Source organism: Pinus tabuliformis, chromosome 9, assembly GCF_031772625.1.
Source record: "Pinus tabuliformis cultivar Carrire ecotype Pingquan chromosome 9, CPIR1, whole genome shotgun sequence".
Lineage (NCBI taxonomy): Eukaryota > Viridiplantae > Streptophyta > Pinopsida > Pinales > Pinaceae > Pinus > Pinus tabuliformis.
This window is the reverse complement of record NC_142307.1, coordinates 850,769,076-850,787,828: the sequence shown is the minus strand read 5'-3', so window position 1 is coordinate 850,787,828 and position 18,753 is coordinate 850,769,076. Positions and strand designations below refer to the sequence as shown.

Here is an 18,753-nt window from a genome sequence, read left to right as displayed (position 1 = left end):
ATAAAACCAATGTATTTGAAGGTTGTGATGCTAAACAGAAATCTGATTTAGTTAAAGTTGTTTCAGAATATGATATCCTATTTCAAGAACCTAAAGGTCTGCCACCCAAAAGGGAAATAGTACATGATATTCATTTGCAGCAAGATGCTCCATTACCTAACATCAAAATGTACAGGTTATCCGCTTTAGAGAATGCAGAAATCAAGAAGCAGGTACAAGAGCCGCTCAAGAAAGGGTTCATAAGACCAAGCACATCACCATGTGGATCTCCAATCGTACTGGTGAGAAAGAAAGATGGTTCATGGAGGATGTGCATTGATTATAGAGCACTGAATAAAATAACGATCAAGAATCGTTATCCTCTTCCTCGCATTGATGATCTATTAGATCAGTTGAAAGAAGTAGTTTACTTTTCCAAGTTAGACTTGCGTAGTGGCTATCATCAAGTCAGATTTGCAGAACAAGATGCATGAAAAACTGCTTTCAAAACAAAGCAAGGGCTGTATGAATGGCTGGTTATTCCTTTTGGCTTAACTAATGCTCCTGCCACTTTCATGAGAGTTATGAATGATGTACTCAGGCCTTTCATTGATGATTTTGTAATTGTATATTTAGATGACATCCTTGTTTTCAGTAAAACATGGGAAGGAAATTTGAAGCATGTAAAGCAGACTTTAGATGTTTTGAAAAGAGAAAATCTCTATGTGAAGTTATCAAAATGTGAATTTGGCAAAACATGTTTAAATTATTTGGGTCATATTATAGGGGGTGATGAATTGAAGATAGATCCCTCTAAGTTCGAAGTCATTGTGCACTGGCCTAAACCCAAATCTGCTACAGAAGTTAGGAGTTTCCTAGGAGCAGCACAATATTGGAGAAAGTTTATTGCTAACTTTTCCTTGATTGCGGCTCCCTTACATGCTTTAACATGATTGAACAAGGTGTTTCATTGGGGAGGAAAACAACAGAAAGCCTTCGACACCTTAAAAGAAAAAATTAGTACAACACCAGTACTAGCACTGCCATATCTTCAACGACTATTTGAGATTGAAACAGATGCCAGTGACTATGCCATGGGAGAAGTGTTGACGCAACACGGCAAACCCATATGTTATCATTCTAAAACATTTACTTCTGCAGTAGTTAATTATCCCACATATGATAAAGAATTGTATGCACTCGTACAGAGTGTGAAAAAATGGAAACATTACCTAATGGGTAAGGAAACGATCATACATACAGATCATCAACCACTTCAATATTTGCACACACAAACTAAACTGCAGCAATCAAGACATTATAGGTGGATGGGTTTTCTACAGCAATTTCATCTTGTCATCAGATATAAGAAGGGCATACACAATAAGGTTGCAGATATGCTATCAAGACCAATCATAAATGCATCTACTATACTTAAGCATAACTCAGTAATGCATGAAAGCTACATTGAACAATATGCTCAAGATGTAGATTTTAAAGATGTATATGCAACCTTAAGTCATGGCAAACAAGTAGAAGAATTGGATTATTATGTTAAGGACCAACTCTTATATCATTTGGGAAAGTTATGCATTCCACAAACTGAAAGAGTTAACATAATCCGAGAAGCACATACTTCTCTTATATCAGGTCATTTTGGTGTAAGTAAAACAGTTGCACAGCTACAAAGGTTCTGTTATTGGCCAAGAATGCATGAAACAGTTTCTAGATATCTTAAAGGGTGTACTATGTGTGCTAAAAGCAAGCCCAGTAATAGAAAAATAGGCTTGTACACTCCACTTCCAGTTCCTTCTCGTCCTTGGGAAAGTGTTTCCATGGACTTTGTTGGGGGATTGCCAAAATCTAGAAAAGGTCATGATTATTTGTATGTTATTGTGGATAGGTTCAGCAAAATGTGTATTTTGATACCTTGTAACAAGCAGGTTACAGCTAAACAAACAGCAAAGTTATTCTTTCAACATGTATGGGTTCATTTTGGGTTACCCACTTCTATTGTATCTGATCGAGATTCCCGATTTGTTGGGAAGTTTTGGTCAAGTCTATGGGAGTTGATGGACACCAGATTGAAGAAGAGCACAGCATTTCATCCACAAACAGATGGCCAAACAGAGGTGGTCAACAGGACAGTGATCCAGTTGCTCAGGGGCTATTGCAGCAAGCATCCCAAGCTTTGGGATGAACATTTGTGTTATGTGCAACATGCTTACAATCATGCCAAGCACTCTTCTACTCAGAGATCTCCTTTTGAGACTTGTTTTGGTTTTATACCAAAGTCTCCCTTGGATTTTGTCTTTAGTAAAGACATAGCAGTTGATGGACACAGTGATGTGGAAAAAGCAACCAAGTTCATTGAACAGATCCAAGAAATTCACCAGGCAGTGCAGGAACAGCTAGAAAGAAGCCAAGCCAAGTACAAGGCAAGGCATGACAAGCATTGAATTGGGCATAGTTTCCAAGTTGGTGATCAAGTCTGGCTGTACATCAACAAAGACAGAATGCAAGGTGAAGGTAAGAAGTTGAAACCAATAAGGTATGGGCCTTTCAAGATACTTGAGAAAATTGGTGAAAACGCTTTTCGCCTTGATTTGCCAACTTATATGCATATTTATTCAGTCGTTAATGCAGAGAATTTGAGACTATATGAACCTTCAATGGTTGAAGGTCCCGAAGAGCAAAGTCAGTTGCCTTCTATTGATGATCTGTTGCCTGAATATCTCAATGAGTTGCAGGAAGACACAGTTCTGGACAGGAAGGTGAGAACTACGCGCAGAGGGGATGTTGAGTACCTGAGAATCGGACTCAAAGGTTCAAAACCAAGCAGTGCACGATGGATAGAGATTGGACAAGTGAGGAAGCTGTATCCTCACTTGATCGATGCCTAAAAACCAACTTTTGGTGGTCCAAAAGCTTTTTCAGTGGGAAGGCGTGATCCAAAATGGATCCTAAAACCCTCTAAGTCTTCATATACTTAAAAACTATCGCAAGGGGAAAATATTAACAAATGGCGGAAAACACTATCGAGAGAGAAAAACATGAAGAAATGGCCGCAATAGAGTCTATTGGAGGCTTAAGAAACTTTGCACAAGAGCCGTCGGATCTGGCCGATCAACGGTCTAGATCCGATCGGCATATCGCAATTGGCGATGGCAGGTGGAGTCTATCGGAGGCTACCATATGAAAGTTGCGACAGCGATCAGTGCGAGTCAACGATGACCATCGATCAAGCGCGCAGATCAACGGCCCAGGTTAACTCGCAATATCGCATCGCTAAAACCCAAAGGGACAGACTTACGGAGGCCCAAAGACCATGCGATATGCGATTGCGATATATCGCATCGCAGCGATACAAAGGAGTGGGGCCGATACATATGTGATTGCGATAGCCGGACCCGACGGGTTTTATGGGTGCAAATATATATATTTTGAGTTCCTAAAAAACGGGTTTTCTATGTATTTCGCATTTCCGTTAAATAAACAGAATACAAAGGAGATGTGCCCGATGCGATGGAATCGGACCCAAAAGGGTTTATAAATGCAGTTGTGTATTATTTGAAGTCCGCCATAAAGCCATTTGTCGAGATTTTCCGTGTTTTAATGTATTTTGCAAATACAAAGGAAAATGCGAACAGAGCGATAGTTACGGACCCGAAAGGTTTATACGTAGCTATATATATATATATATATATAGGATTCCGTAATGAGCGAGATTTCGGGCGGGCCTCAGGCGGTAAGCAGTATTGGACGGGCTCTGCCCGAGCCCATACATTGGCCGCCACGTGGCTTGGCGTCAGAGAGAGAAAACCGCCTTTTCGGGCGGGTAATCCCCGGGCGCATAAGCCACCCGAAATGAATAGCAACTGTTGGATCAACGATCACATAGATCAACAGTGGACTTGCGATAGCGCTCAAAGACGGATCCGAAAGGATTATAGGGCGGAATTGATAATATTTCAGGTCCGATAAAAGGCGTTTGGGCGGATTTTTACAGCGTTTTTGTGTATTTCTCTATATAAACAGAGAACGACTATTTTGGGGATTTTGAATGCGCCGATGGTCCCTTCCATTACAAAATAGGTGGGCACCATACCCAGCGACGTTTAACAATGATTGTTTAACGCTCAGAGTGAATTTGAGCGGACAGAGGCTGAGAGCCAGAGAGCCCAAAATGGAAAATGAATAGACCAACGCCGATTGGCTTAAAAGCCACTGAATGACAGAGACAGGGGAGGCAGTGCTGAGACAGAGTAAACACAGAGACAGAGAGCAAGAGGGAGAGTCTGCGTACTCACAGAGACTTGAGGGATTCCAGTAAACTCCTGTTGTTTTGTATCTGCTATGTTGAGACTCAATTTGAGCTCACATTTTGTAAAACTTTGCTCTTGAAGACATAATAGAGAGGTCACCACTGAAGGCTGGACTAGGAGACGTAGCCCAGGAGTTTTGGGTGAACTCATTGATTATTTGGCTGTGTTATGTGTGTATGTCTATTATGTTTCTTTAACTGCTTCGTTGTCTATATTATTCACAATCTTTTCAATCTGTTGCACTAAGTAATATAGGCAAATCCTACACATGAGTCTGTAATACCTTAATATTAGTCTAAGATCTCATTTACAGATCAATGATAATACAAAGTTTTACCATAAATTCGCCAATGGAAGAAGGGCTTATAACACCATCTGGAACCTAACTAATGAACATGGAGTTTTGGTTGACACTTTCCCCCATCTGGCCTCATTGGCCGCCTCACACTTCAAGCAAGTCTACCAGAACCCTCCTAATGCTACCCTGGTTGAGGTAATCAGAGTAGCGCAACTGTTTCCCTATTTTACTGATATGGAGGAAGTCGAGCATCTCAATAGAGAAGTTACCATGGGGGAGCTTGAGGCCACTCTAAAATGGTTCAAAAGGGATAAAAGCCCGGGCCCAGATGGATGGACAGTCGAATTCTACCTGGCATTCTTTGAGGTTCTTGGGAATGACTTACTCAAGGTCATAGAGGAATGCAGGATATCCAGGAGCATGCATGGGGCCATTAACACCACTTTCATAGCCCTCATTCCCAAGACTGACAACCCCTCATCTTATAATGACTTCCGTCCTATCTCCCTTTGTAACTGCCTTTATAAAATCATTTCCAAAATCATAGCCAATCGAATCCGCCCCATCCTATCCGCCCACATTTCCCCTAAGCAATTTGCTTTCCTAAAAGATAGACAGATTCACGAAGCTATCGGATCAGCTCAGGAGGTGATGCACTCAATACAATCCAAAAAGATCAAAGGCATGATTCTCAAAGCCGACCTCTCCAAAGCCTTCGACAGAGTAAGCTGGTTATATCTTAGAATGCTCCTTACCCATCTAGGCTTTCCTGTCGGATTTATCAAATGGATTATGTGTTGCATCACCAATGTATCCTTCAGTGTACTAGTCAATGGGGCAGCCTCTCCCTTCTTTGGCTCTGAAAGAGGCCTTAGACAAGGATGCCCCCTATTGCCTTTGCTCTTTCTTCTTGTTATGGAAGGCCTAAGCAGATTGATCAAGGACATGCATCACAGGGGTAGACTCTCTGGTATCAAAATAACTGAGGACTGTACTATAACCCACCTTCTCTTTGTGGATGATGTTCTTATGTTTCTAAATGGGGGAATAGGGGATCTCACTACCATCCAAAACACTATCAACCTCTTCAAAACAGCTACAGGCATGGCCATCAACAATTCCAAATCCACTATTACTGTCTCTGAATGCTCCCCCCATGAAATAAACTTCGCATTACGAAGGTTTCCTAGGTTTCCTTTCACCCTGAATCACTTAGACGAGGGCCTTAGATATTTGGGATACAAATTGAAACCGCATGGATATAAGATCGCAGACTGGATATGGTTAATTACCAAGCTAGAGAAAAGACTTCATATCTGGTACCACAAATATCTCTCCAGAGCCGGTCGGCTGGTGCTCATCAAAGCAGTTCTTGAGGCCACCCCAGTTGTTAAATTGGCAACTAGGGCCAAACTCCATGTGGGTCAGCTTATTTATGGCAGTTGGTACTTTTATTGGATCCCTCTCGTCGAGAGGTGTAGGATTGACCTAAAGATCATCTGATTCCGATAAGTATTTATGGAGTTATGAATTTATTTGTATTATAAGACTAATTGTCAAGTCGGCCTGCATCTTATGTAGGCTCGGAAGCCCAATAGTCATGTCCATTCATCATCCACGTTTTTAGTATAAATAGAAGGAGACTTTAAGTCATTCTTCACACTTACTCTCTTGTGATCTCTCTTCATCCTGTTTTGGGTTTGATGGAGAAAAGATCCAAAAGATGATGCCCTAATTAAGCCACGTGATACGTTGTTCTTTGAGGAGGTTATACGCTGGTCATATAACACATGGAGAGCACTCATACACTGAAGCTCCACACGCAGTCAAGGGATAAACGTCAGCAGTGGAACGCAGTCACATATAAATGGAACGCAGTCACATGGTTATATACACACAACGCAGGTGGATACGTAGCAACTCAATGAAATATACACGCACAGTAAAACACGTAGGTGGACACGCAGCAACTTCATGAATGATTATACTATGGGCATACATGTTGTTATGAATAACGCAGACATGGCATTATGGTGAACGCAGACATTAGTATAACACAGTCATGCTGCTATGAATAGCCATGCATATATACGCTGTTGAATAAACACAGCTATGGTAATGAATACACGCTGGACAGTCATGGCAATGAATACACGTTGGGCAGTCAAGGTTATATACACGTTGGGCATATACGTTGTTCATTATGGAGCATATACGCTGCCCAATGTTATATATATACACGTTGTTCACATGAAGCATAACTCGGGTATTCGCCTTGAGTTGAGTAGCCGCAGTACTATGAGGGGTAGCCGCAGCAATATGATGAAACCCTATACGCTGGTCTAGGATGCCACAGTCACGCAGGAAGTATATACGCACTTCATGATACAGTCACGCAGGAAGTATATACGCACTTCATGATACAGTCACGCAAGTGGATTCTGGATATACAGTCACGCAGGTGGAATCATACGCAGCAAAATTCATGAACATATAAACGCATGGGATTCATGGATATATATACACGTAGGTGGAATCATACGCAGCAAAATTCATGAATATATAAACGCACAAGATTCATGGATATATATACACGCAGGTGGAATCATACGCAGCAAAATTCATAAATATATAAACGCACAGGATTCATGGATATATATACACGCAGGTGGAATCATACGCAGCAACTTCATGATAAAGGGTCTATACGCACCTTGAAGAATCACACACGCTGTTCATACGCTGTCATGGTAACTACATGATACACTGGTTCATGGAGAGACCCTATATGTTGTAATAGAGACCTGTAAACGCTGTAATGGAAAATTGTTAACACCTGGAAACCTGTTAACGCAGAAAGAAGGATAGTTTAAGAAGTCTGCCGAATAGGATCTATAGCCTAGCTGCTTTGCTAGGCTGCAAGCCATAGCAAGCAGCTAAGGCTGATATCAACAGAAGCAAATTGTTGCAGCATGATGAAGCAACGAGAAGGCAGAGGCAGCAGCATGATGGGTAGCACAATGATACATGGAGCAGAGGCAGCAGCATGATGATGATGCACATTAGTTTGAGCAGCATAATGATGGATAAGATCATGAACATGGGCAGCATGATGATAATCATGATTAGTGCAGCATGGTGCAGTATGCAGTGGTGCAGCTAGAGGACCAGATGCAGCACGATGATCGGTGAAGGAGTCACCTTGGAGAATCAGTTGAAGCAGAATGTCTTCAATTGATCTCATCGTTATAGGAGATGATCTATGCTCAGATCTAGATAAGTCAAAGTGTTGACTTCTGTTGTAAATGTACTATCTCTCTCTCTCTCTTTCTCTGCTGAACTTTGAAGAACATAAAAGAAGAATTGATCAAGGGTTTCCCCACACATTGTGGGGTTTGTCCCTGGCTAGCGCCACATCTTGTGTCCTCTTGTCTTGGCATGTCTTCTGCGATTTATATTTATGTTCTATCTGCAGTTTATCTTAATGCTGATGTGATTGCTAACTGTGAAAATTTAAATAAATTGCTCTAGCATAGAACATACCTAAAATTAACATGGTATCAGAGCTGAGGTGAAGACAATGCCCAAGCAAGAGTGAAAGAGCAATCACCGAAGACAGTTGGGACAAGATAGAAGGATCAATGGGTTCCTCATAATTCACCTAGAGTGAAGTCGAAGCAGAGCATATTATCAAAATGGCACAGTGGAACTTCTGATGGCCTACCTAAAGATCACTTCATTGGGAAGTTCGGATCTAAGGGTGGAAGGAAAGGCAAATGTCTTGGTTATAAGTTTGGCCCTTATGCGAAGGAGTGTCCGAATGGCAGAGAGCAGGTCATCAAGGACACGGCCGACTCTTCAAGGAAGCAAGGAACCCCAGGAATGGAAGTCGAAGGTTTTAAGGTGGCATTCGTCGATGGAAAGGTACGTGTTTGAAAATAGAATTTTCAAGGATGCTTTTGAGTTCAGGGTTGTATTAAGTTACTAGAAGTCCACTGGGGACCATTGACACATAGCACCGGAAGTCTGTGAGCCAGATAGTGACAGGAAAGCCTGAATTCAAAAAGAGCATGAAAGTACATGTCTGAGATGTACTGAAGGAAAATCTTACAAGGGGACCATTCCCCTCATGTAGCAGGTCCACAGGTTTGAAACAACCCGTGGAGTTTGAGATTCATGAACGGGAATCTCATGTATACAGGTGGAAGAAAGCCCTCTATGGCTTGAAGCAAAACACCCCGGGCGTAGTATGAGAGGACTGATAGCTGTTTGATGAAGCTGAGATTCACTAAGGAGTGAAACCGATCCAAACCATTATCCGAAGGTTGTGGATGATAGACCTCTCATACCGGCACCTTATGCGGACGAACTATTTCTGACAGTTGCAGACCCTCTCATTTGCAGAAGTAAGAGGGAGTTGGATTCCAGACATATGTTTTGCAGTTAGCACGGGGAGCTCATATTTGGTTGAACCTCACTGGATTGGTGCCAAGAATCTTCTGAGATGTCTTAAGGGCACAATCTCTCATGGATTGAGATACACTGCCAGAAATATGAAACTGCATGATTATTCGAATGCTGATTGGGTAGGCAGTGTGGAGGATCACTGGAGCACTTCTTAGTGTTGTTCCTCTTTGGATTCTGCTTCTAAGCAGGAAGCAGAAGTCGGTTGTTATAAGCACCGCCGAGACCGGATACATGTCTACGAGTATGACCTCGTATGAAGTTGCCTGGTTGTGGAAACTCTTCAGTGAGTACACATGATGAATACCACTGTGATTCTCTGTGACAACCAAAGGTGGGATTCGATTATTGAGGAATCCCGTATTCGACGATTGCTCCAGCAGATAGACATCAGATACTACCTTATCTGGGATATGGTAAGCCGATGAGCAAGGATGCTCCATCGCACTTAGATGATGTACAGGTCGCTAAAGCCCCGGGGGAAAGATCAAATCTATGATTTTCCCAAACGACTTGGAGTCATCAAGAGACCCTTGTTCAAGGGTCCTGCATATTGCCTACATTGAGCTCTGGGAACTCTGGGGGATTGTAGTTCTTACTGGAGCAACGTACGACCACAGGGTGACTCACCCTCCCCTAGTGGTGCGCACTGGGACAAGATGATTCGCTCTCTTGTGAGACAAGATGATTCACTCTCTTGTGGAATAGGATGATTCGCTCTCCTGTGTAGCAGGATGATTAGTTCTCCTGTGAGGCCTAGATTGATGTGTTCTCCATGGCGATTGTAGCATGATTGATGTGTTCTCCTGTGAGGCCTGGATTGATGTGTTCTCCATGGCGATTGTAGCAGGATTGATGTGTTCTCCTGTGAGGCCTGGATTGCTGTGTTCTCCATGGCGATTGTAACAGGATTGGTGTGTTCTCCTGTGAGGCCTGGATTGATGTGTTCTCCATGGTGATTGTAGCAGGATTGATGTGTTCTCCTGTGAGGCCTGAATTGATGTGTTCTCCATGGCGATTGTAGCAGGATTGATGTGTTCTCCTGTGAGGACAGGATTGGTTAAGTTCTCCTGTCGAGGCATCCTACCCATGTAGTCTGGGACTCATGGAAGTACCTCTCATCTGATCAACGAGCAAGGAAATGAAGTTAAGGACCATAGTAGTACCGATGGACGCATCGTTGTATCTATCGTACTCCCTACGCTAGGATGACCTCCATTGATCCGGGATCAATGATACTAGTCTGGGACCAGTGGTAGGAGTTGTACCATACTATGACGCTGACTTCGGGTCGGTTGAGACTGGTCTGGGACCAGTGGTACATACTCTGAGACTGACTTCGTGTCAGTGCAGTACTGGTCTGGGACCAGTGAGAGTAGTACATACTAAGACGCTGACTTCGGGTCGGCTGAGACTTGTCTGGGACTAGTGGTACACTCTCTAAGACTGCGATACTGGTCTATGACTAGTGGTAGGAGTGGTACCCACTATGACGCTAACTTTGGGTCAGTTGAGACCTGTCTGGGACCAGTGGTACGCACTCTGAGACTGACTTCGGGTCAGTGGAGAATGGTATGAGACATTCTCAATCAATTCTTCTTCTTCATGGTTCAGCAGAGCTAAGTAGAGCAAAGCAGAGCCAGCAGAGCAGAGCTAGCAGCGCTAAGCTGAGCTGAGCAGAGTTGGGCAAAGTAGTGCAGGGCACTAATGGCAGAGATAGTACAGTCGGACTTATGGATCAGTGGATGGAGTTCTCCCTAGTTGAGAGGGAGTGTTAAATTGGCAACTAGGGCCAAACTCCATGTGGGTCAGCTTATTTATGGCAGCTGATATTTTTATTGGATCCCTCTTGTCGAGAGGTGTAGGATTGACCTAAAGATCATCCGATTCCGATAAGTATTTATGGAGTTATGAATTTATTTGTATTATAAGACTAATTGTCAAGTCGGCCTGCATCTTATGTAGGCTCGGAAGCCCAATAGTCATGTCCATTCATCATCCACGTTTTTAGTATAAATAGAAGGAGACTTTAAGTCATTCTTCACACTTACTCTCTTGTGATCTCTCTTCATCTTGTTTTGGGTTTGATGGAGAAAAGATCCAAAAGATGATGCCCTAATTAAGCCACGTGATACGCTGTTCTTTGAGGAGGTTATACGCTGGTCATATAACACATGGAGAGCACTCATACGCTGAAGCTCCACACGCAGTCAAGGGATAAACGTCAGCAGTGGAACGCAGTCACATATAAATGGAACGCAGTCACATGGTTATATACGCACAATGCAGGTGGATATGCAGCAACTCAATGAAATATACACGCACATTAAAACACGCAGGTGGACACACAGCAACTTCATGAATGATTATACTATGGGCATACATGTTGTTATGAATAACGCAGACATGGCATTATGATGAACGCAGAAATTAGTATAACGCAGTCATGCTGCTATGAATAGCCATGCATATATACATTGTTGAATAAACGCAGCTATGGTAATGAATACACGCTGGACAGTCATGGCAATGAATACATGCTGGGAAGTCAAGGTTATATACACGCTGGGCATATACGTTGTTCATTATGGAGCATATACGCTGCCCAATGTTATATATATACACGCTTTTCACATGAAGCATAACTCGGGTATTCGCCTTGAGTTGAGTAGCCGCAGTACTATGAGGGGTAGCCGCAGCAATATGATGAAACCCTATACGCTGGTCTAGGATGCCACAGCCACGCAGGAAGTATATACACACTTCATGATACAGTCACGCAGGAAGTATATACGCACTTCATGATACAGTCACGCAGGAAGTATATACGCACTTCATGATACAGTCAAGCAGGTGGATTCTGGATATACAGTCACGCACGTTGAATCATACGCAGCAAAATTCATGAACAGATAAACGCTCAAGATTCATGGATATATATACACGCAGGTGGAATCATACGCAGCAAAATTCATGAATATATAAACGCACAGGATTCATGGATATATATACACGCAGGTGGAATCATACGCAGCAAAATTCATGAATATATAAACGCACAGGATTCATGGATATATATACACGCGGGTGGAATCATACGCAACAACTTCATGATAAAGGGTCTATACGCACCTTGAAGAATCACACACGTTGTTCATACGCTGTCATGGTAACTACATGATACACTGGTTCATGGAGAAACCCTATACGCTGTAATAGAGACCTGTAAACACTGTAATGGAAAATTGTTAACACATGGAGACCTGTGAACGCAGAAAGAAGGATAGTTTAAGAAGTCTGCCGAATAGGATCTATAGCCTAGCTACTTTCCTAGGCTGCAAGCCATAGCAAGCAGCTAAGGCTGATATCAACAGAAGCAAATTGTTGCAGCATGATGAAGCAACGAGAAGGCAGAGGCAGCAGCATGATGGGCAGCACTATGAGATCATGTGCATGGGCAGCACAATGATACATGGAGCAGAGGCAGCAGCATGATGATGATGCACATTAGTTTGAGCAGCATAATGATGGATAAGATCATGAACATGGGTAGCATGATGATAATCATGATTAGTGCAGCATGGTGCAGTATGCAGTGGTGCAGCTAGAGGACCAGACGCAGCACGATGATCGGTGAAGAAGTCACCTTGGAGAATCAGTTGAAGCAAAATATCTTCAACTGATCTCATCGTTATAGGAGATGATCTATGCTCAGATCTAGATAAGTCAAAGTGTTGACTTCTGTTGTAAATAAACTATCTCTCTCTCTCTCTCTTTCTCTGCTAAACTTTGAAGAACATAAAAGAAGAATTGATCAAGGGTTTCCCCACACATTGTGGGGTTTGTCCCTGGATAGAGCCACATCTTGTGTCCTCTTGTCTTGGCATGTCTTTTGCGATTTATATTTATGTTCTATCTGCAGTTTATCTTAATGCTGATGTGATTGCTAACTGTGAAAATTTAAATAAATTGCTCTGCATAGAACATACCTAAAATTAACACCGGTCTACTGGATGTCCCTTGCATGGATTCCTAAAGGCATCCTCAATAGAATACAGAACCTCTGTAGCAGATTCCTTTGGAAGACAGCCCGTAGCCTGCTCCTCCCCCAACAATGGCATCAAGCATGGCATTCCTACACTTCTTCCTACAGGAATCCCACATCAGACTCAGAGAAGGGGAGGATGAGATTATATGGGCCATAGCAAAGAGTGGTAGGTACTCCCCTAAAGAGGGGTACCTTCTACTGGCTAGCAATCACAAGCCACAACTCATTGAACCATGGTGGAAAGACATGTGAAAACTGAAAGCACCTCCCCGCACAAGACTACTCCTATGGTCAATCCTAAAAAACAAGGTGCCGACTGGGGAAAACTTGAATAAGAGAGGTCAATATGGGCCATTTTGGTGCTGCTTCTGCAAAAACAATTCTGAAACACTGGATCATCTTTTTTTGTCCTGTGCAATCACTATCAGCCTATGGACCTCCACTCCTACCCACCTTCACCTACCTATCATCTGGGGGGGTCTGACTACCAAGGAAGTTTGGGCAAATTGGTGGGCATCTTCTACATCGGCCAAAACCAGAAACCTCCACCTCCTCTTCTGCTGGGAAATATGGATTGCCAGAAATTGCTACATCTTCTGTGACACCGCCCCTCATTGGACTTCCATCTCAGCCAGAATTATAGCCGATTTCAACTCTCTCCCTGAGGACTTGTCCACCACAGCTCCCAGGAATATCATTCCTGAATCCATAGACCATTCAAAACCTTGGGCATATTTTGATGGCTCCGCTCAAGATACAAGATGTGGTGGTGGGGCTATACTACACATTTCGGCAAGCCACTATTATCATATTCAAATGGGACTTGGAATTAGCACCAATAATTTTGCTGAACTCTCCACGGCACACCACCTAATCAAATTTGCTATAGAGAAAGACTGTCATAATTTGCAAATTTTTGGTGACTCCAAAATTGTTTGTGACTGGATAAACAAAACCACAACCTGCCACACATACACTTTGGGACATTTATTGGCAGAAATTCATAGATGCATCTCACATTTTGACAGTTTTGTTTGTCATCACATCTACAGGGAACGAAACACCATCGCTGACCAACTTTCCAAAATGGCAGCGATTAGGCCACGCAATGTCTAGTTGATACAGGAGCAGCGGGGAGTGGATCACTTCCAGTACTACCATTGACCGTATATGGACCATGCAGACCAGGCTCAGTAGGAGCCTGAACTTATGAAAAACAAGTCTCTTTTAATTTGTCTATTTTGAATTATGTATATACATAACAGCTCATGTTTTTAGCAATACTCTCTGCGTAGAGTATGTTTAAATTTTGACTTAATTATGCAGTACTATTTAAAGACTGTCTCCCTGCGTGGAGATCTTATTTTGGAGATCATTTTTGGGATCTAAATATTTTTTGAACTGGCACACAGCCACACCTTATGCATATGCACTCGCATCTATAGCATGTAATTTTCTTATATTAATGAAAATTACGATTTTTCCAGGGGGAAAAAAGACACTGAGCAAGAAAGAAAATACAACACAATAGACACCATTATTTTTGGACAAATGTCCCCGGAAAAACCCAATGCGGGAAAACCGGTGCAGCAAATCTGAGGGTTTATTATTATTAAGCAATAGCAAATTCTGAATACATCTTTGAATACCTCTCGGGTTATTCAGTTACAGAGAGAAATATTGGCAGAAAGATTTGTGAGATTACCTCACACAATCACTGAGAAAATCCCGATTGATCCGGATACTGAATGAAGTGCCTCTGGCAGGCCCTACGCTGCTCTGCGCAATCCTCACGCAGTCCCTGCGTCAACCTCTCTAGGCTCTGTGTCACCCAATCTGCTAATCGATTTTCTGCTCGAAGTCTCTGCTCTCAGCCTCCCGGTCTCACACCCCGACTCTCGGCTTCTGAAACTGACTCTCCTCAGCAAAATCTCGGACTCTCTCTCACCTTTCGTGCTACCTCTGCGTGGCCCTTGTGGCTCTGCATCAGCGTCTGCGTCTAGGCTTCTGGATCACTCTCTGCCTCTCTGTTGATGATTCTCTGGCTGAGAAAATCTCTCTCTGGATGCTATCCCTGCCCCTCAACTGCAAGAAATCTCCTCCATCGAAATTTCCTCTTGAGAACTTCTCACTTCATAAATTTGATCTCTTGATCTCTCGGTGTGCTTTCCAAATGACCCTCAAGCCCATTCTTATATCTTTTTGTTGGACAATCAATAGCCTAGATTAACTCCTAATCAAAGGCTCAGATCATTTTGGCTTGATCTCTGTCTTCTTCTAGAAGTTACACCCACAATTAGATTAATACCCATTAATATTTTTAATTTTCTAAGTTTAGACTTAGGGTCCCATTAAAAAATATTAATTATTTTAATAAAATTGTCTCTGGGTGGAATTTCCAAAAACGCTTTCTAGTTTCTTTGGAATACATGTGCCCAAGCCTCCCTGCAAAATTTGAGGCTTAGAGCACATCTGATGCTACCCCAAATCAACAAATAATCTACTTCATTTGGAGGGGGGTGAAGATTTCCCAAACTTATGATCAGATTCATCACAATAACTAGAAGCAATGACCTTAAAATTATCATTTATGTCCTTGATAACCCATTGATCTGACCAAATCAACCTTTCTTTTTGGTGTCAGTAATGTCACATATAGAAAGAAGATTTGGTCTTATTCTAGGAACATGAAGAGTCCTTCTAAGTTCAGAGAACTTCAGACCATGTTTCATCCGTGGATCTGCAATAGATTTTCACAGAAAATAAGGGAAAGGAATGCATTGTGCTAAAAAGTGGCACAAAACTGCAAAACATTTCCTTGAATTGTGAAACAACCAACATAACTTGCCAATGAGGAGCTTGCTGGTGAAAGATAAATGAAACTCCTTAGAAAAAAAGGCTGCTGTCTAAAAACTGCAAAACCTTTCCTTAAGTTGCCAAAAAGCCGAAATAACTTGACAAGGAGGAGCCTGCTGGTGAAGATAAGTGAAAAACACTACAAAAAGGGATGCTGTCTAAAAAATAGGGGCCTGAAAACCCTAATTTCAAATTTTTAACAGCCTTGAAACAGTGCTAAAACCCTAATTTCAGATCTGAAAATTACGTTTAACTAGTGTTGGATAAGGAAGAAAAATTCACACTTGACCCAACGTTGAAATAATAAGAGAGTAAATCTACAGCGATCTCTTTAATAAAACCTCACCCAACAACAAGTTAAAGAAGTGTAACAGCATTTAACATAGATCATAAAAGTGGCGAAATAGTATAAGTGCCCTTAGGCAAAAGAATGAATGAACTCACTTGAATGAGATGATTTTACAAACACGAAAGCTGGTGTATTTATACCACTCTACTAGGTTTAAGGTGCTAGCCCCAAGGAGAAAACTAGGTTGGCCTTAACCTAAAGGCTAAAACCCAATAAGTAGGTTTGACTACCCAAAGATCAGCACATTAATGGCCTCAACTACCCACATAGTAGGCTGGCACATGGACACAAGTCGAGATTACACACATATTCCAAAAACTCTCTTTTTATGTAGTTTAAACATCAGTGATATTTTTTTTTCTCAGACCTATTATAATGCCGTTATGTAATTAGTATTCCAAGGGTGGAGATGTGCCAGCATGCCACTTAATTTGTTCTAGAACTTGTGTCATTTGTCTAGTCTACAATGGAAGGAGGAAAAAGGGGTGAGAGAAAAGGAGAAAACATGCTATGCATTTGCAATTATTCTTTTGAAAGCACAGAGTCTTTCAATAGGCAAATAGCACAAAGAAGAAAAAACTTAAAGAATAAATGAAAGCAGTAGCACATCCAATGAAGTAACAAAATATCCAAATAGGCATCAAATAAACAATTTTTTATTAATAAATATGCATTAATCAATTTTGAATCCCTTCTGAGTATACACGATTGAAATCAACAAACCTTATTCAGACCCTGTGTTACACTAGCCAACACAGGCACAGGATCAGCTAACAAATTTTGTTCCACTTGTAGGACTGCAGACCTATAGATCGACAATACTTCAGAGATGCCATTTGCAAGTGCCCTGCGATAAACACTTGCCGGATTTTTTTTCCTTCCTTTCAATGCCTTTGGATCTTGTATTTGAAAATCAGCGTATGTAGAAGTTATCCAGCTCAGATTACGTGACTTTACAGCAAAGTGGTCCAGTTCACGATAATAAAATCCAAGGCGAAGAAGTCTCTCTATTATTTCCCTGCAATCACCCAACAATGCCGCATTTTATTCTTTATCTAGCCGGTATTTTATACTGTTTGTATTTTGCAAATCCACAGGTCAATGGCACACTCTTAATGACATTAAAAAACATTCAAACTTCTTTCTCGAAGTTCAATGAATGCATTCAGAGAATAAAGCACCAGATGCAAAAAATCTTCTAATGAATGAAACCTTTAAATTTTTTAAGACATTCAAGAAATCATAATCAGAATAGAACAAAACAATAAAAAGTTTTGCAAGAGTGAGAGAAATCATTATGGCATGAAGTTCCAATAGAAACCAGAATAAAATGCATCATGAATGGAACCAAATATTGAGTGGCAACAAACATAAAGTGAAAAGAACAGCAATCAATAATGTCTTCTTATGTATGATGCAGCTGACTACAAGAGAAGCTATAATAGAAGTTATGAATAACTCTGGAACTTCTTCAGCGATTATAAGCATAGTTTTTCATCCTGCAGAAGTTGAAAGAAGAAACCAAGAACACATTATTAAGGAACTGTCGAGTGTGGATACCATCTATACCAAGGACTAAACAATCCCAAATGGAGCCATTGAGATTTTGACATGGAAAAAGGTTTTGCAGGTCAAGCCACAAAAGTGCTAGTAGATATATGGGTGGAAAAGAACAACTTATAGCCACCAGCTGCCATCTCATAAAGGAAAAGGAATTCAAGTTCTTCAGCTAAATAGACAAGTGAGAGAGTCATAAAGGATTTTCATTCAGTGTGCAAGTTCAAAGGAGAAAAAGAAAACATTGTGAGCAGCAAAAGGAAATTAACAAACTCAGAAAAATTGAAGGCGCTGTACACAGCAAGTGCAAAGGCAACTTCAGGAGGCTGTACAACCCAGCAAAATAGAAAGCTGGCACTGCAGCCGTACAAATTTGTGAGACAGATTTTAGCAGCAACAGGAAGGTTTTTACAACGGGTTTTGGCAGGGATGTACGCATTGTAGGATGTACCAGAACAGCCAGGTTTTGCTGTAATATTTTCTTGTTTTCTTAGTGGGCTATTTTCCCAGTTCAAGAGCCCTTGTAAGCTTGGAGTATTTTTAATGAAAGGCTGATATTTTAAGGACAGAAATTTGTGTGTGTACTTTGGAGATTGGTTCCCTGTAGCTTCTACTGATTTTTTTTATTTTCAGTTAAATTTTCAGCAAGTGTATTTTAATTTTTATTCTATGAGCTGAAGAATTCAATCTAAATTAATTTTTTTAGTAAGAAAATCATAAGGAATTAATTTACCTAGGTTGTTGGACTAAAGATTTTAACATGGTATCAATACCTAATCTTTGAGAGAAGTCAATTTCCAAGTAGTTACAGCAGCAGGCCTGAAGGCTATAGCAGCCGATCTAAAGGTACAGCAGCAGATCTGAAAGCCACAACTAC

At 41.5% G+C, this 18,753-nt stretch overlaps 1 protein-coding gene across 1 annotated transcript in view; it reads right to left on the bottom strand.

Annotated features, from left to right (window-relative positions):
- Window positions 1-17,363, bottom strand: part of LOC149151459 (gamma-tubulin complex component 4-like) — a gene marked incomplete at its 5' end in the record, with an annotated part of 418,255 nt that extends 400,892 nt beyond the window's left edge. The window contains one exon of the mRNA XM_089443166.1: window positions 17,043-17,363. Within this exon, the coding sequence (XP_089299292.1) occupies window positions 17,043-17,363 (321 nt within the window). The remainder of the gene's footprint in view (window positions 1-17,042) is intronic.
- Between the last annotated feature and the right edge of the window lie 1,390 nt (window positions 17,364-18,753).